This window comes from Taudactylus pleione, unplaced genomic scaffold, assembly GCF_031769625.1.
Source record: "Taudactylus pleione unplaced genomic scaffold, aTauple2 ptg000070l, whole genome shotgun sequence".
NCBI lineage: Eukaryota > Metazoa > Chordata > Amphibia > Anura > Myobatrachidae > Taudactylus > Taudactylus pleione.
Genome location: NW_028284472.1, coordinates 18,820,805 through 18,840,964, shown reverse-complemented (window position 1 = coordinate 18,840,964; position 20,160 = coordinate 18,820,805). Strand labels below are relative to the sequence as shown.

The window sequence follows — 20,160 nt, the reverse complement described above, 5'->3', positions numbered from 1 at the left end:
GTAGTATCCTGAGCCCAGCTTGTTAAAGCCATAATACTGATTGAAAGTGACTGACTCTATAAACTGGGAAGTAGTTCAACATGATGGGTTTAAAAGTACCCAGCACTAAATCATCCACATCACCTTGTTAAAGATAAAGGTAGAAATGCATCGGGGGCAGAGATGTGGATACATAGGGAACTAAGAAATTCAGTTGGACTGAAGCATATACTTTTCTCCCTATCCTGGGACTTCCATCTGGGTATAAGCCTATGACAGCTGATATCTTTATGCTTAAAATCCCCACTGATGTGGGAGAATGTATTTATTTTAATTGTGCTTGGTGTGTGAATACATGTATTATGTTAATGCACCATGGTGATCATCTCCCTTCATTTGAGGAAATTCATACTTTGTACCAAAGGAGACTGACAACTGAGCAAGAGCAGACATACAAGTTACCAAACTGTGAGTGGTTTCTGATTTGAGACTATGACATCTGTTCTTTTGGAGAAAAAGTTCACTTTTCCCATGAATCAACACTGAATTTGCTCCCCACTTTTTTATTGACTTTTTGGAAGATTAATTTCAAATATTGGATCGCTGGACGTTGAACTGTTATTTTTTGCCTAATCCTAGAGCTGGTAAGTGGCTTTTCTTTTTTTGGGGCAGACACCTCGCGATTTGCCCCTTTCCCCCTGATTTGCTGCTAACTTTCTAGTTGATGCAAACTAGCGCTGGTAGCACCCATTTGTTTCTTAGCATGCACAGTGTGAAGCTAAGCGCGAAATAGGCCATGGTCGTAGCACTCACACCCTACTGTGTATGCTCAGTACACCCCTATGCCAGTGGCAAATGCAGGATTTCCAGAGGGGGGTTTCCAAATGCTTAATTATAGAGCAAGTGTGGTCTGTCAATTGAGAGGGCAGAATTAGCACTTAACCAGCTTTAATAAGGGAATTGGTATGAAATACCGCCGTCAGCGGCAGCCCGACAGGAGCAGAGTGCGACGCAGCGGAAGCCGACATCGCTGGAAATCCCGATCATGGATAGGTAAGTATTTACTAACCTAACCTAACCCCCCTAACCCTAACCCTCCTTAGGGGTGCCTAACCCTAACTCCCCCCCCAAGTGCCTAACCCTAATCCCCCCTCTAAGTGCCTAACCCTAACCACCCCCTTCCCCGCTGCCTAAACCTAAGTCCCCCGAGGGGGTGCCTAACCCTAAGTCCCCCCCGGGGGTGCCAAACCCTAACCCTCCCTCCCCCTAGCCTAACCCTAACCCTCCCCAGGGGGGGTGCCTAACCCTGTCCCCGCCGGGAGCCCTAAACCTAACCCTCCCCCCCCGTGGCTGTCCACTCGCGGCGCCAGGCATCCCTATGATCGGGATGCCGGGCGCCGGGCTCCTGGCGTCGGGGAAATGCGGGCGTCTTCATCTAGAAGCCCAGCATTTCACCCTTGCCGAGAAATGACAGTCGGGAAGTCGGCTGCCGGTATTTAGGCAGTCGGCTTCCCGATTGCCTCCCTTAATAAGCGTCACACAAAGTGTATTGTGTGTAATAATCCCAGCATATACAGGACCATCGATCACAGTAAGCCATTAGATGCGCCAGTAGGGCCATCCTGCCTGAGCTGAACGAATTTATTTTAGATGTGGGCACCATTCCAGACTATTGGAGCAAGTCCGGGAGCCTGGAGGAGCAGCAGGAGAACCTAGCACTGCCCTGGACATATATGTACATATTGGGCTCTATAGCAGTGCATCTCTAACAGTGCATGTTTTCCAGATCTTCTAGTTGGTGCTCAGGTTATTTATTACTGGCTGATACATGTTAAAAGATCCACAGGCGGTGCTAATTATTTTGTGATACGGAGAAGAACATGCAGCACTAGTAACAATCTATTATATTACTATTTCTATTGTGGTCATGGTGTGGGCTAGGGAGGGGGGTTTCCAGGCAGATGGAAACCCCCCCTGCGTTTGCCTATGTATGCTGCATTATATAGATGTCACAAATTACAGTCTACAACCTTGTAGCTTGTTTCTGTCTGTTGTCTTACTCAACAGCTATATTTAAAAAGCAATGTTTTGTGTGAGTACATCTTTTACCCAGAGAAAGAACCCAGCCAAGGCATTTAATACAACACAAAGCGCTATCATCTGTCAGCAAGTCAATAGCACTGTACCCAAACACGGCTGGTAAGAAAGCTCAGACCTCCCACGTCTCATACGGAAGAGGTCATTTCTGCAAACAAAACACAATCAATTGTATAGAACTCTCAAGTACCAAGTGTGTGATCAGACTGAGGACTGCCTCAGCCACGCACCATCTCCCACTAGTAAGCTATAGGACACTATACGCTGGAGGTAAGTTATTATTCTGAATTGTAAATATAATGAATACAATCATGTTTTTGGTTATTTCGTTGTTGCTAAGAATGAGAAGAGCTTCTGTAGACAATGGAAAAAAAACAACTATATATTGGATATATATATATATTTTTTATTTTTTATTTTTCAACTTTAATCTTCTTTCATCATGGGAACAAAATGGATTTTTGGAAGAATTCTTACCACTGATCAGCATAACATATTCTGTTGTCAAATAAAAAAAAACATTTTGTTATTTTCTTAATTACAAATTAATTAAAAAAACAACACCAAAACAATAATTGATTGCACAAGCTTGCTAAGAAGCCCCTAATTATACCCCGTTACAGTCAGTTTTAATTAAAGATCATTCAGTTGATTCAGTCTGTGTACAATGAAAGTGTTCTAATTAATGAAAAAAATAAATGCACCTGTCTGTCCCACAGCTGCTTAGAGTATTTTTGTACAAGGACATTTAAATCAAATCGTATAAAACGTTATTGGAAAGCATCAATCAGAGGAAGGGTCACGGAATATGCCAACATTTAATGTTCCCTTAAGCAATGTAAAGATCATCAAAGTGAGATTAGGACACAACAGTCATTAACTAGTCTAGAAGAGGTTACTCTCCAGATCTGAACATCCGTATGACAAGGGCACTTATTCTGGAGGCTTATGGAAGCTCATAGCAAGAAAGTTCTATGGTTGGATCAGAACAAAAACTTTTTGGCTTCGCCGCTAAGTGTTATGTTTGCGGGATGCTTTATACTGAACGCCATCTGAAAGACGCCATCTCTACCGTGAAGCATGTTGGGTGGGAGCATAAACTTGTCTGCTTCGTCAATATACAAATAAAATGGATGGAGAAAGATATAGCCAAATCTTGGAAGAAACCTGCAGCAAGAAGAAATAAGGGGAGGTTTATCAATTCTTGGAGAGAGATAAAGTGCCAACCAATCAGTTCCTGTCATTTTTCTAGCACAACCTGTAAAGTGACAGTTAGGAGCTGATTGGTTGGTACTTTATATCCATCCACTTTATCTCTCACCAAAGATTTGATACATCCTACCTTAATATTCTAGCAAGACAATGAACAAAAGCATTTAGCAAAAGTCGTATTGGAGAGGCTCCAATGAATAAATATATATGCCCAGGTGCGGCCCAGACCTCAAAACCATTGAGAATTGGTAGAATCATTTGAAAACTCCTGTTAACAGATGATAGTCGGTGCCCTCCTAGGTATTCCAGCCTGGGCTCCACATACAGCATACGAAAGGCGCCACTCAGAAATCATACACCAACACGGGCAGAGGAATATATATATAAAATTATATGTCATTATAGTTAGAGCTTCTTCTTCCAATTATTAAAACACAGGGTGTGTCGAAATCAGTTAAGACAAATTGATTTAGCATTTTTTCATGACATTCCAGAATATTTTGGGTTCAGCGGTGGCAAATATTCTTCAGCAAATCCATTTTTATGTTTATAAAACAAACGTGAAAAGTGCCAAAGGTGTGACTACTTTTTTTTGCAGCTGCTGTAGTTTCTCTATCACTGTGTTTGCCAACAACTTTGCAGAAAGTAAGGTTTATCTTCTCTAGCCTGGGATTTGGTTGCCCATGATCCAATTGCTTTGATTAAAACATTTATCTCCTGACAAATTAATTGAAAGTTCGAAACTTTAAAAACTACGGTTTGTACTTTGCCTGATACAAATTATTAATACATGCGGAAAATGTTCCACTTAAAGATTTGATCAGTAAACAAAGCAATTGTTTCAAATGTGTTTGTCCTCTGTGCTCGCTGAGTGTGGTTACTGGTCTGATCCCCTGGTAATCACATAATCTAACCATTTTGCAGTCAAACCTTTCAGCTAGAGTCCAAACGTACTGCTGCTTGTGTGGCTAGCTTAAATATTGTATAGTGATTCCGAAGCAGATCCCTACTAATACTAATTCTTCCAGAGCATCTCATGCTTAAAACCCACAAAATGACCCGGGGACAAACTTTTCATTTGTTGCCTCATTTACTTAAGTACATCTGCAGTTGTAATGGAAACCCTATTCCTGCAAGTAGTTTCGGTACTTGTGTACTTTACGGACTCATTGCAGAGAGAACCCAAGTGTCCTACACTCATTATTATTATCAATCATGGTAATGTCTAAATTCCCTTCACAGAGAGGACCCTGACGTCATCAGCCAGTGTCCAGCGTCATTCCCTATCATCCAAGTGGGCATAGAGGGGGAATATAACCTTGTGGCGAGCATAGCGAGCCACCGAGCCCGAAGCGTGGCAAGCGCAGCGAGCCCGCGAGGGGACAACTTTCTTCTTTAGGTGGGGACAACTTTCGGTACTTGTGTATGTAAAGTACTACAGTACCATTTAAAACATTCATTGGGTTCTCTCTGCAATGAGTCTGTAAAGTACACAAGTACCATAGTTTCTTACTGGGATTCTTCATCCTTAGTTTCCCAAGCAAAACAGCCCAAAAAGCACAAGTAGGGCATCCAAATCAAATACATATGCAGAGAAGAGATATAATAGCCATTCCTTCAATACTCAGGACTGTACAACTGGAGCAAAGATGTTTTCAACACCAACATAAAGTTTTCAGCACCGGAGTCGGATTAGTTCCTTCATTCAAACTCCCCAATAATGCAGAGAGAGACGCATTAAAATAACTTAATTGTTATGTAAAGGGCCGGAAGGATTTTTTTCAGTTTTTCTTTTTCTGACATCACTGACTGTGTAACTGAGAGACTATGTTGCACGAGCTGTCGGCTTGCAATCTGCTTTCGCTGCTAGCTCATACTTGTGACACAACAGCCAGGATAAGAGTCACTCCAGTTATGTGTTGGAGAAACAACGTGCACATCCAATTACTAACTCAATATAGAACCGATGCTAGTTATAAACCAGGCTATTTTCCAATGATTCCATACTGTATATAGAGTCAAAGAAAGTGGTTTAAAGTTTGCACATGGAAATTGTTACTATGTCATCTTCAGTTATCATTCCATATTTACATAGTAACATGGTGACAAGAAGAATATTATAGAGAGAGTTCGGAAAGTCCCTCTGCAGTGACTGTGCGCTAAGTGTGTGACAGTGGGGGCTCCAGAGGTGGGGCTGCAGCGCAGTCCAAATTTCAAAGAGGGGAGCCGCACCAACTGCCACCCCAACCAATGCCAAAGATCGGGACTCACTGGCAGTTGGCGTGGCTCCCCTATTTGAATTTGGACTGTCACACACTTAGCCAGTAATCACTACGGAGAGGCTTTACGAACTCCTTGTATAATAAAAACACAAAGACAAAATAAATGCATACATATAACAATAAGCTTTATCAATGAGGGGGGATATATCAAACCTTGGAGATAAAGGAGAGAGAGAGAGTGGGATAAAGCACCAACCAATCAGCATCTAACTGCCATTTTACAGGCTGTGCTTGAACAGGAGCTGATTGGTTGGTACTTTATCTCTCTCCACTTTATCTCTCTCCAAGGTTTGATACATCTTACCCTATGTCACATAGTAAAACAATTTGTATTACATTGCAATAGAACAGTGTTACATAGAACATTGTATCCATTATAAATTAAAAATATTGTAACCAAACAAGTTACCAATAGAAATGAATCAGACTTAATTAAAACTATTCTACATGTTACCAAGTAAGAGAATCTCATTGTGGAATTATAAATGAATGATGAGTTGATGCAATCTGTGTTATATATGACTAATAAATATTTCCATCAAGAAAATATTTTATGCGTGCAACAAAGTGTTCTCTTATAATTAATGATGCGTATGTCATGACAATCTTTAATTGATATTATTTTTGTTAGTTATGTATAATTATTTTTCCTAATAATATATATAGAATTGTTTTAATTAAGTCTGATTACTTGTAAATCACTATTTACCTAACAACAAAATTCTGGATACACAATTACTTAAATATTATACTGTGTGTAATATTATTATATTATTATTCTATTATAACAATACAATTTTCTTATTTTCTGATATAGCTTGTTTTATATTAATGTATTTCTTTTACCCCTATGGGGGGATCCCATCCCTTCCTATCTCTTTCCATCTCATCCCATCCCTTCCCGTCTCATCACACCCCATCTCATCCCATCCCTTCCCATCTCATCCCATTCCTTCCCATCTCATCCCATCCCTTTCCATCTCATCCCATCCCTTCCCATCTCATCCCATCTCATCCCTTCCCATCTCATCCCATCCCATCTCATCCCATCCCATCCATTCCCATCTCATCCCATCTCATCCCTTCCCATCCCATCTCATCCCATCTCATCCCTTCCCATCTCATCCCTTCCCATCCCTTCCCATCTCATCCCATACCTTCCCATCTCATCCCATCCCTTCCCATCTCATCCCTTCCCATCTCATCCCATCCCTTCCCATCTCATCCCTTCCCATCTCATCCCATCCCTTCCCATCTCATCCCATCCCTTCCCATCTCATCCCTTCCCATCCCATTTCATCCCATCCCTTCCCATTTCATCCCATCTCTTCCCATCCCTTCCCATCTCATTCCTTCCCATCTCATCCAATCCCTTCCCATCGCATCCCTTCCCATCTCATCCCATCCCATCTCATCCCTTCCCATCTCTTCTCATCTCATTCTCATCTCATCCATCCCTTCTCATCTCATCCCATCCCTTCCCATCTTATCCCATCCCTTTCCATCTCATCCCTTTCCATCTCATCCCATCCCTTCCCATCTCATCCCTTCCCATCTCATCCCATCCCATCTCATCCCATCCCATCCATTCCCATCTCATCCCTTCCCATCCCATCTCATCCCATCTCATCCCTTCCCCTCTCATCCCTTCCCATCCCTTCCCATCTCATCCCATACCTTCCCATCTCATCCCATCCCTTGCCATCTCATCCCTTCCCATCTCATCCCATCCCTTCCCATCACATCCCACCCCTTCCCATCTCATCCCATCCCTTCCCATCTCATCCCTTCTCATCCCATTTCATCCCATCCCTTCCCATTTCATCCCATCTCTTCCCATCCCTTCCCATCTCATTCCTTCCCATCTCATCCAATCCCTTCCCATCGCATCCCTTCCCATCTCATCCCATCCCATCTCATCCCTTCCCATCTCTTCTCATCTCATTCTCATCTCATCCATCCCTTCTCATCTCATCCCTTCCCATCTCATCCCATCCCTTTCCATCTCATCCCTTTCCACCTCATCCCTTTCCATCTCATCCCATCCCTTCCCATCTCATCCCTTCCCATCTCATCCCATCCCTTCCCATCTCATCCCATCCCATCCCTTCCCATTCCAGAAGAGTATTGTGTTCTTCTTTTCCTTTGCCTACAAACATGCCCCTTAGATTTGATTTGCTAACACTTTCCGTGTGCAGTCTTTCAACAACCTATTTTCTATATCTGGATGACTGAAGCAATTATGCAATCAGCTGTGGAAAACATGCAATACAATTCTATATTCTCCTTGCTCCTGCTACTGGCAGACAAACCATTCCCAATGAGATGTGAAAGTATCAGAAAACTTGGAGTGCTTCTGAAACTAGGCCCCCACAGTCATTATGACAGTAGTTAATTTATAGTAAAGCCTAATTGCAATGTATAGTGATTAATTCACAGCTCTAGAAACATTATCAGCAACACCTTCCCAAATTTTTATTTTTTTTCCATGTCTCCAGTTGGATACCAAACACTGCAATTACACTTGTTGAGGACAAGGTGCAACACGACTAAGCTTTTGTGCAGTTGTAGCTCTTCTGTATGTTTGACTAATGCTTTAGTTTTTTTTTCTATTTTACTTTTCTTTTCCTCTAACTAACTGTAACTTTTGCCTGTAGACAGGACAGTCTCCATCTAACGTTAATGGCGCAGCCTATGAAACACAGGCCCAAGTCCGCATCAATTATTACCAATGCATATGTGCAGAACAAGAGAGAGGATGAGGGTCTGTCTGTCAAACTGGACAGCATACACTACGAGCACCACGCAGACCTGATTAGGCTGAGGCAAACTGTGGGCCCCATTGTCAGACTAAGGGAAAATCTGCTCACCCAAAGGGCCATTACACCTCAGTCATCATTGGAGCACGTCATGGATGAAATCCATGCCTACAAAAAAGATAAGCACTGCTCAGGCCTCAGCAAGAGCCATCTGCCTGCAAGTACAGAGGTCTATGTCAACAATGCTGTGAGTTCAAAATGGCTGCCCTCTCCATTTTCTCAGAGTTTTCCCAGCATCCCTCACAATTTGTGCAAACATGGGGAAAGCAAGACATTTTCTGTAATCACAAATGGGAGAACACTCCCAGTCATGGATGACTCAAAGACGAAACATCCAGGGATGTCTGAAAAGCCTGGAAGGAAACCTAGAGCAATGTCACCACTGCAGAGGGTACCAACCAGAAACATGGAACTGCTGACGTACAAGGAGCTCAGTGAGATTGCATGTCTAGAAAACATCACCATGAGAGAACTCGAGAGGCAGAAGCTACAGGAGCAGATGGCGAAACATCAACTCAGTCAAACGCTCCACCGGGCTCTTCAAGAGAGAGTGCACACTTTCCTCAAGAAGATTGAAGAAGTGGACTGTAATAGCTCTGATCATGTTGTATATGCAGACAACTTTTATGCGACCTCTGGAAGAACAAGCAACAAAAACTAATTTAAGAGTTGTTTTATAATATAGAGTTGGTTTATGCAAATTTTGTCTCTTCAGCTGTTGCTGGACTAGCAGCAAACAGCCATAGGCTGCCTACCTAAGGTGTAATGCAATCATTCTGTTTTTTATTTATTTTATTTTTTTAATTTACTGTTATATACTTTGGACTCATTAAATGTGGATTCAGGTTATAGACAGATCAAAGTGTAGAACTGAAGCAAGATAATAGCTGTTTCCACCTTCTATATTTTTGTATGTGGCAACCTGCAACTTTTACTAATAGACAACTATATCTGCCTTTCTTCAGCGTTTTTCCGCCATGTCTTTATATTGTTAGGCAGGGATTTTGTATCTTGTTGCCCTTGGATATGACACAAAAAAAAGTTGTCTGGACACAGAAGCTGAAATAAAGAAACAGCCGAGTTATGTCATAATCCAAAGCAACAGAAACCGTCAAATCTGCCTGGGCTAAACGGACAACAGAAGCTTGCAAGATAGAGGGATGTATGTAATAATAGCTAAAGGAGAACATATACAAACCAATGAATAAAACTGTAAATGCGATAGGAAACAATTGTAGTAAAATAATCCTTTCCATTGCCACCACGGCACGGAACCTTCAGACTCAGCCGGTGCTGCTTCTGTTGGGATGTTTAATATATATGCAATAATGTGTTTGTATTGCTTGTATCCTTCTATGTTCTGCTTTGTTTATATCTTGTGATGTTTGCACTGTTTGTGCACTTTGTTAGGTGCCGTGTGGAGCCATATAAATAAAGCATGATGTACATTTACAAGTATTATGTCTCACATTTTTCTTGGTCCAATGTCAGCCATTAGGAAGGTCTCCTTAAAATGACAGTCATAGTTTTACATAGAACCTGTATAGTTATCTACTATCTGAATTGTAGTTGACTTTTATATTCTCCTACATGCTTTCGAGGGTATAACTAGTATGTCACCAGTTCAAACTTGGTAGATATATCCAATACTTTGGTCTCAGATATCTTCTATGGTCCTCAGAACCTATTTCCAGCTGTAAGCTTCTGCCATGGTCCAAGGAGGTGAAGCCCGATCAGCCCCATTCAGCCCACCATCTTGTCCATAATTTGCCAGGAGTCCCTTATATGTTTAGTCCACCTGTCCCTGTCTTTGTCCCCTTACTCTCATCCTAGGGACTTGTGAGGTAAATGTGCTAAGCCTTGGAGAGATATAAAGAGGACAGAGATAAAGTACCAACCAATCAGCTCCTGACATTTTTCAAACACAGCCTGGAGAGTGACAGTTAGGAGCTGATTGGTTGGTACTTTATCTCTCTCCAAGGCACAGTGCATTTACCCCTCAGGCCTTACATTTGTGTACAGATGCGGCACAACATAACTCATTACCTGTCTCCCTGAATTGTGTATATAATAATACAGCTATAATACTGTTAGAAATTCTTCCTATATCTAACTGCAAAATGCAAGAGGGTAGAGATGTGGTCACTAAATACAGTATATCTCTGTCCAACTAATATATTTATCTCCACAATCAAAAATCAAACATGATACAGATGAAAGACATTCATTAAACAACTCAGTTGTATGTTATTAGTTTGAGCATTTTTCTTTTACTACAGTTCACTCTGCAAACTTTAATATAATATGACTGGAGTGCCCTCTGCAGGACTGTAGGATAATATGACTGGAGTGCCCTCTGCAGGACTGTAATATAATATGACTGGAGTGCCCTCTGCAGGACTGTAGGATAATATGACTGGAGTGCCCTCTGCAGGACTGTAATATAATATGACTGGAGTGCCCTCTGCAGGACTGTAGGATAATATGACTGGAGTGCCCTCTGCAGGACTGTAATATAATATGACTGGAGTGCCCTCTGCAGGACTGTAGGATAATATGACTGGAGTGCCCTCTGCAGGACTGTAATATAATATGACTGGAGTGCCCTCTGCAGGACTGTAGGATAATATGACTGGAGTGCCCTCTGCAGGACTGTAATATAATATGACTGGAGTGCCCTCTGCAGGACTGTAGGATAATATGACTGGAGTGCCCTCTGCAGGACTGTAATATAATATGACTGGAGTGCCCTCTGCAGGACTGTAGGATAATATGACTGGAGTGCCCTTTGCAGCACTGTAATATAATATGACTGGAGTGCCCTCTGCAGCACTGTAATATAATATGACTGGAGTGCCCTCTGCAGGACTGTAATATAATATGACTGGAGTGCCCTCTGCAGGATTGTAATATAATATGACTGGAGTGCTCTCTGCAGGACTGTAATATAATATGACTGGAGTGCTCTCTGCAGGACTGTAGGATAATATGACTGGAGTGCCCTCTAATATGACTGGAGTGCCCTCTGCAGCACTGTAATATAATATGACTGGAGTGCCCTCTGCAGGCTGCAGCACTGTAACATAATATGACTGGAGTCAGTGTCCTCTGCAGGACTGTAATATAATATTTCTGGAGTGCCCTCTGCAGGACTGTAGGATAGTATGACTGGAGTTCCCTCTGCAGGACTGTAAGATAATATGACTGGAGTGCTCTCTGCAGGACTGTAATATAATATGACTGGAGTGCTCTCTGCAGGACTGTAACATAATATGACTAGAGTGCACTCTGCAGGACTGTAATATAATATGACTGGAGTGCCCTCTGGAGCACTGTAATATAATATGACTGGAGTGCCCTCTGGAGCACTGTAATATAATATGACTGGAGTGCCCTCTGCAGGACTGTAATATAATATGACTGGAGTGCTCTCTGCAGGACTGTAATATAATATGACTGGAGTGCTCTCTGCAGGACTGTAGGATAATGTGACTGGAGTGCCCTCTAATATAATATGACTGGAGTGCCCTCTGCAGGCTGCAGCACTGTAATATAATATGACTGGAGTCAGTACCCTCTGCAGGACTGTAATATAATATGACTGGAGTGCCCTCTGCAGGACTGTAGGATAATATGACTGGAGTGCCCTCTGCAGGACTGTAAGATAATATGATTGGAGTGCTCTCTGCAGGACTGTAATATAATATGACTGGAGTGCTCTCTGCAGGACTGTAAGATAATATGACTGGAGTGCCCTCTGCAGGACTGTAATATAATATGACTGGAGTGCCCTCTGCAGCACTGTTACATAATATGACTGGAGTGCCCTCTGCAGGACTGTAATATAATATGACTGGAGTGCCCTCTGGAGCACTGTAATATAATATGACTGGAGTGCCCTCTGCAAGACTGTAATATAATATGACTGGAGTGCTCTCTGCTGGACTGTAGGATAATGTGACTGGAGTGCCCTCTAATATAATATGACTGGAGTGCCCTCTGCAGCACTGTAATATAATATGACTGGAGTGCCCTCTGCAGGCTGCAGCACTGTAATATAATATGACTGGAGTCAGTACCCTCTGCAGGACTGTAATATAATATGACTGGAGTGCCCTCTGCAGGACTGTAATATAATATGACTGGAGTGCCCTCTGCAGGACTGTAGGATATTCTGACTTTAGTGCCCTCTGCAGGACTGTAAGATAATATGACTGGAGTGCTCTCTGCAGGACTGTAATATAATATGACTGGAGTGCCCTCTGCAGGACTGTAGGATATTATGACTTTAGTGCCCTCTGCAGGACTGTAAGATAATATGACTGGAGTGCTCTCTGCAGGACTGTAATATAATATGACTGGAGTGCCCTCTGCAGGACTGTAATATAATATGACTGGAGTTTCCTCTGCAGGACTGTAGGATAATATGACTGGAGCGCCCTCTGCAGGACTGTAGGATAATATGACTGGAGCGCCCTCTGTAGGACTGTAGGATAATATGATTGGAGTGCCCTCTGCAGGACTGTAGGATAATATGACTGGAGTGCCCTCTGCAGGACTGTAAGATAATATGAGTGGAGTGCCCTCTGCAGGACTGTAGGATAATGTAACTGGAGTGTCCTCTGCAGGTCTTTAGGATAATATGACTGGAGTGCCCTCTGCAGGACTGTAATATAATATGACTGGAGTACCCTCTGCAGGACTGTAATATAAGATGACTGGAGCGCCCTCTGCAGGACTGTAGGATAATATGACTGGAGTGCCCTCTGCAGGACTGTAGGATAATATGACTAGAGTACCCTCTGCAGGACTGTAATATAAGATGACTGGAGTGCCCTCTGCAGGACTGTAGGATAATATGACTGGAGTGCCCTCTGCAGGACTGTAGGATAATATGACTAGAGTACCCTCTGCAGGACTGTAATATAATATGACTGGAGTGCCCTCTGCAGGACTGTAGGATAATATGACTGGAGTGCCCTCTGCAGGACTGTAAGATAATATGAGTGGAGTGCCCTCTGCAGGACTGTAGGATAATATAACTGGAGTGTCCTCTGCAGGTCTGTAGGATAATATGACTGGAGTGCCCTCTGCAGGACTGTAGGATAATATGACTGGAGTGCCCTCTGCAGGACTGTAATATAATATGACTGGAGTTCCCTCTGCAGGACTGTCATATAATATGACTGGAGTGCCTTCTGCAGGACTGTAGGATAATATGACTGGAGTGCCCTCTGCAGGACTGTAGGATAATATGACTGGAGTGCCCTCTGCAGGACTGTAGAATAATATGACTGGAGTGCCCTCTGCAGGACTGTAGGATAATATGACTGGAGTGCCCTCTGCAGGACTGTAATATAATATGACTGGAGTGCTCTCTGCAGGACTGTAGGATAATATGACTGGAGTGCCCTCTGCAGGACTGTAATATAATATGACTGGAGTTTCCTTTGCAGGTCTGTAGGATAATATGACTGGAGTGCCCTCTGCACTACTGTAATATAATATGACTGGAGTGCCCTCTGCAGGACTGTAGAATAATATGACTGGAGTTTCCTCTGCGGGACTGTAGGATAATATGACTGGAGTGCTCTCTGCAGGTCTGTAGGATAATATGACTTGAGTGCCATCTTTAAGACGGTAGGGGAACATAACTGGAGTACCCTCTGTAATGCTGGCCATACACTAGCACGATTTCGGGCCGATTGCCTGATTTTTGACGCGTCGTAAGTGGAATTGTGTAGAAACCGTGTATTTTCTAAGTAGGATACGATCCGATGTGCGCTCCCGCTGCTCCTAAAACGTATCGTATGATCAGATGTGCAGACCATATGATCCGTCATATTCGTATGCTGATCATGCCGTGTTTTTTACCAGGCGATGCATCGTGCGTCAGTTTTTCAGCAGGCACATGATCGACCGTAACGTGAATTCGTATGTACATCGTGTGTGCAAAGTGCGTTTGGGACTGCCAGGGAGCTGCCAGGGAGTTCAAGGGAAATTGTAAAATTAATCTTATCTTATGCTGGTCGTACTAGTGTATGGCCAGCAGAAGACTGTAGAATTAAATGACTGGAGTGCCCCTTCTAGGACAGCAGGATAGTATGACTGGAGTATCCTGTGTAGGGCTGTAAGATAATATGACAGCAGCGCCCTCTGCAGGACTGTATGATAACATGACTGGAGCGCCCTCTGCAGGACTGTATGATAACATGACTGGAGCGCCCTCTGCAGGACTGTAGGATAACATGACTGGAGCGCCCTCTGCAGGACTGTATGATAACATGACTGGAGCGAGGCATACGTTCAGCATTTACACATCTCATTTCACCTGTTTTACCAAGTTTCCACTTTGAAATGATGAACATACAGTACATGCTGTCACCTTTTCTACCCAATCAGGTGGCTTCCAAATTGTCCCTATGGAGGAATGTCTAATAGAATTGGTAATTAATACTTTTATTTCTCACTAGTAAATAGCTATACAGCTACTGAGACGTAAACAAATAACTCCTCCTCCAGTCACAGCTGGTGGCAATGGAGTATACTGTATATACCAGTGATGTAAGTGCTTCTACTGAGCTAATAACGTCTGTGCTGCACATTTCATACTATATAACATATCTCCAGGACAAATGAGTATATGTAACCACTGGAAGCACTACCGACTAGTGATGCTGCTGCCATCTTAAGGGACATGGTCACCCTCTGTATTAGCCGCTCAGGGGCATGCTCACCCTCTGTATTAGCCGCTCAGGGACATGCTCACCCTCTGTATTAGTCGCTCAGGGACATGCCCACCCTCTGTATTAGCCGCTCAGGGACATGCTCACCCTCTGTATTAGCCGCTCAGGGGCATGCTCACCCTCTGTATTATCTGCTCAGGGACATGCTCACCCTCTGTATTAGCCGCTCAGGGGCATGCCCACCCTCTGTATTAGCCGCTCAGAGACATGCTCACCCTCTGTATTATCCGCTCAGGGACATGCTCGCCCTCTGTATTAGCCGCTCAGGGACACGCTCACCCTCTGTATAAGCTGCTCAGGGACATGCTCACCATCTGTATTAGCCGCTCAGGGGCATGCTCACCCTCTGTATTAGTCGCTCAGGGGCATGCTCACCCTCTGTATTATCCGCTCAGGGGCATGCTCACCCTCTGTATTAGCCGCTCAGGGGCATGCTCACCCTCTGTATTAGTCGCTCAGAGGCATGCTCACCCTCTGTATTAGCCGCTCAGGGGCATGCTCACCCTCTGTATTAGCCGCTCAGGTGCATGCTCACCCTCTGTATTAGCAGCTCAGGGACATGCTCACCCTCTGTATTATCCGCTCAGGGGCATGCTCACCCTCTGTATTATCCGGAGGGTGAGCATGCCCCTGAGCGGCATGCCACATCGCTTCTCGGCCTTTTGGCTAAGATCAAGTGTAGTATCTGTTCTTATCAGTGCTGACTGACTGGACTGTGACTACACTCGGGCTCCAGAGGACCTGCTGCCGCATTTTTTCCTGGACCTGCACCGGCCGAGGAAGCTGAAAGAGGACTGCTGAGAGGAAGAAGGATTCGACTTGCCGAGGGTTAGACTTGCTGCTCTGCCCTCTGAAGAAGCGACTGCCAAGCTCCGACCAGCGTCCCCCAGACTGCCGACTGCGACGAGGAAGGACTACAAGTAGCAGAGGGTCAGACTTGTTTGCTCTGCCCTCTGTGAAGCCGACCTCCGACCAGCAACGACCAGACCCTGCGACGAGGAAGGACTTCGACCAGCATTGGGCTAGACTTGTTTGCTCTGCCCTCTGCGAAGCCGTCTCCCGACCTCCGACCAGCGGCGACCAGACCCTGCGACCGCGACGAGGAAGGACTTCGACTGGCATTGGGTTAGACTTGTTTGCTCTGCCCTCTGCGAAAGCGACTTCCGACCTCCGACCGCCGCAGACCCTTCTCCAGCCCAACTTCGACCCCGGGCAAGAAGCAGGAGAGATGGCCTCAGCTGCCCCAACCCCGGTGCCAGCCCCAGCCTCCGCTCCAGCCACCTCCGCCAGGAAGAAGACGGGAAAGAAGGGACCGAAGCCGGCCGAAGCTCTGCCCGACCAGGTCCCATCCACCTCCACCGCCCCTCCAGCAACAGCCCCCGGGAAGCCCAGCCAGACCCAGCCCAAGGGTACCCCAGCCTTGGAGCCCTGGATGAGGCAGACCGTCGTGATGAAGCTGAAGGAGGTGGAAGGAAAGATGCCGGACATGACGACGGAGACCTTCGGCAAGAAGATGGTCCTTGAGCAGGGGTTCTCGACTGCTGAAACCCTCAGCATACAGAACTATCTCAAGGGGATCTTTTACGTGACCTTTGCCTCCATTGCAATCTGCAAGAGGTACTGGGAAGCGGTGAAAGCGGCGAGGCCTGAATCCCCTTTCTCTCGCTTTGTGGGCAATTGCCCTATTCAAAGAGAGGAGAGGCGGGTGACGGTTTCAATGCGGAACCCACACACGCCTGGCAAGGACATCGCCACCTTCCTGGGCCGTTTCTGCACGGTGATCAAGGAGCCCTCCAAGATCCTGGACAGGAATGGCTTCTGGACAGGCAAGTGGGCTGTCATCGTCAAGCTTCTAAAAGACAACTGGAGCCCCGATGGAGTTGTGCACCTGCCACAGTTCTTCTCCCTGGGCGCATCTGCTGGATTTCTCACTTATCCGGACCAGCCGCGGATCTGCAAGACCTGCGGTGGGAAGGATCACATTGGGAGAGACTGCAAGGTGGCAGCCTGCAAGAAGTGCAAGGTGGCGGGACACGACACCAAGGATTGCCCCACCCAGAAGACATGCAACCTCTGTGGGGAGGTGAACCATGTCTACAGAGACTGCCCCAATAGGGCGAAATCCTATGTGGCAGCAGTGACTGGACAAGGCAAGCAGAGGCGCCAGGAGGGTAAGAAACCTTCCACCCCCACCCCACTCCCTCGCACCCGTCCTACCCTTCCTACCCCACCCCATCCCACCCATCCTACCCCACGCCCTCCTCCCACTGTGACAGCAACTCCCACCCCCACTGCTGGCACAACCCCTCCCCCCTCTCCCTCCCGCTCCCTTCTCCATCCCACTGTCTCTTCCACCCCCCCTGTCTCTCTCCTCTCCGAGGAAGAGTTTCCCCCTCTTGTATCCTCTGCAGGCACTCAACAGTCGAGCAGGAAGCGAAAGGAGTTTGACAGCCCAGCTGCTGACCCCGACCCTTCCAAGAAGTTGGCGGTAGAACAGGTTGAGAACCCTCTTCCACTAGAGGACGAGATGGAGGCGATGGTGGAAAGCCTCGTGGAGGAGGTAGTACCTGACCTGAATGCTGACAACTTAATCGAACAGCTGATCCAGAGCTCACCCCCTGTATTAGCCGCTCAGGGACATGCTCACCCTCTGTAGTAGATGCTCAGGGGCATGCTCACCCTCTGTATTAGCTGCTCAGGGGCATGTTCTCCCTCTGTATTAGCCACTCAGGGACATGCTCACCCTCTGTATTAGCCGCTCAGGGACATGCTCACCCTCTGTAGTAGACGCTCAGGGGCATGCTCACCCTCTGTATTAGCCGCTCAGGGGCATGCTCATCCCTGTATTAGCCGCTCAGGGACATGCTCACCCTCTGTATTAGCCGCTCAAAGACATGCTCACCCTCTGTATTAGCCGCTCAGGGGCATGCTCACCCTCTGTATTAGCCGCTCAGGGGCATGCTCACCCTCTGTATTAGCCGCTCAGGGGCATGCTCACTCTCTGTATTATCCGCTCAGGGGCATGCTCACCCTCTGTATTAGCCGCTCAGGGACATGCTCACCCTCTGTATTAGCCGCTCAGGGGCATGCTCACCCTCTGTATTTGCCGCTCAGGTGCATGCTCACCCTCTGTATTACCCGCTTAGGGGCATGCTCACCCTCTGTATTAGCCGCTCGGGGACATGCTCACCCTCTGTATTAGCCGCTCAGGGACATGCTCACCCTCTGTATTAGCCGCTCAGGGGCATGCTCACCCTCTGTATTAGCCGCTCGGGGACATGCTCACCCTCTGTATTAGCCGCTCAGGGGCATGCTCACGCTCTGTATTAGTCGCTCAGGGACATGCTCACCCTCTGTATTAGTCGCTCAGGGGCATGCTCACGCTCTGTATTAGTCGCTCAGGGGCATGCTCACCCTCTGTATTAGCCGCTCAGGGACATGCTCACCCTCTGTATTATCCGCTCAGGGACATGCTCACCCTCTGTATTAGTCACTCAGGGGCATGCTCACCCTCTGTATAAGCTGCTCAGGGACATTCTCACCCTCTGTAGTAGATGCTCAGGGGCATGCTCACCCTCTGTATTATCCGCTCAGGTGCATGCTCACCCTATGTATTATCCGCTCAAGGGCATGCTCACCCTCTGTATTATCCGCTCAGGGGCATGCTCACCCTCTGTATTATCCACTCAGGGACATGCTCACCCTCTGTATTATCCGCTCAGGGGCATGCTCACCCTCTGTTTTAGCCGCTCAGGGACATCCTCACCATCTGTATTAGCCGTTCAGGGACATGCTCACCCTCTGTGTTAGCAGCTCAGGGACATGCTCACCATCTGTAATAGCCGCTCAGGGGCATGCTCACCCTCTGTAATAGCCGCTCAGGGGCATGCTCACCCTCTGTATTAGCCGCTCAGGGGCATCATCACCCTCTGTACTAGCCGCTCAGGTGCATGCTCACCCTCTGTATTAGCCGCTCAGGGGCATGCTCACCCTCTGTATTAGTCGCTCAGGGGCATGCTCACCCTCTGTATTAGCCGCTCAGGGGCATGCTCACCCTCTGTATTAGCCACTCAGGGACATGCTCACCCTCTGTATTGGCCGCTCAGGGGCATGCTCACCCTCTGTGGCCGCTCAGGGGCATGCTCACCCTCTGTATTAGCCGCTCAGGGGCATGCTCACCCTCTGTATTAGCCGCTCAGGGGCATGCTCACCCTCTGTATTATCCGCTCAGGGGCATGCTCACCCTCTGTATTAGCCGCTCAGGGACATCCTCACCCTCTGTATTAGCCGTTCAGGGACATGCTCACCCTCTGTATTAGCAGCTCAGGGACATGCTCACCGTCTGTAATAGCCGCTCAGAGGCATGCTCACCCTCTGTATTAGCCGCTCAGGGGCATGCTCACCCTCTGTATTAGCCGCTCAGGGGCATCCTCACCCTCTGTATTAGCCGCTCAGGTGCATGCTCACCCTCTGCATTAGCCGCTCAGGGGCATGCTCACCCTCTGTATTAGTCGCTCAGGGGCATGCTCACCCTCTGTATTAGCCGCTCAGGGGCATGCTCACCCTCTGTATTAGCCGCTCAGGGACATGCTCACCCTCTGTATTGGCCGCTCAGGGGCATGCTCACCCTTTGTGGCCGCTCAGGGGCATGCTCACCCTCTGTATTAGCCGCTCAGGGGCATGCTCACCCTCTGTATTAGCCGCTCAGGGACATGCTCACCCTCTGCATTAGCCGCTCAGGGACATGCTCACCCTCTGTATTAGCCGCTCAAGGCCATGTTCACCCACTGTATTAGCCGCTCAGGGGCATGCTCACCCTCTGCATTAGCCGCTCAGGGGCATGCTCACCCTCTGTATTAGCCGCTCAGGGGCATGCTCACCCTCTGTATTATCCTCTCAGGGGCATGCTCACCCTCTGTATTAGCCGCTCAGGGACAAGCGCACCCTCTGTATTAGCCGCTCAGGGGCATTCTCACCCTCTGTATTTGCCGCTCAGGTGCATGCTCACCCTCTGTATTAGCCGCT

At 46.6% G+C, this 20,160-nt stretch overlaps 1 protein-coding gene and 2 pseudogenes across 1 annotated transcript; all 3 read left to right on the top strand.

Moving 5' to 3' along the window:
- The first annotated feature begins 2,278 nt into the window (after positions 1-2,278).
- On the top strand, positions 2,279-9,050 carry LOC148534203 (uncharacterized). The gene is made up of 2 exons (XM_088467378.1): positions 2,279-2,346; positions 8,228-9,050. Exon 2 carries the CDS (start codon positions 8,253-8,255, stop codon positions 9,048-9,050), a length of 798 nt encoding a protein of 265 aa, XP_088323504.1. The 5' UTR covers positions 2,279-2,346; positions 8,228-8,252.
- Positions 9,051-15,781: 6,731 nt separating this feature from the next.
- Positions 15,782-15,881, top strand: LOC148534202 (U2 spliceosomal RNA; annotated as a pseudogene).
- Positions 15,882-16,363: 482 nt separating this feature from the next.
- LOC148534201 (uncharacterized) lies at positions 16,364-17,583 on the top strand (annotated as a pseudogene).
- Positions 17,584-20,160: the final 2,577 nt, after the last annotated feature.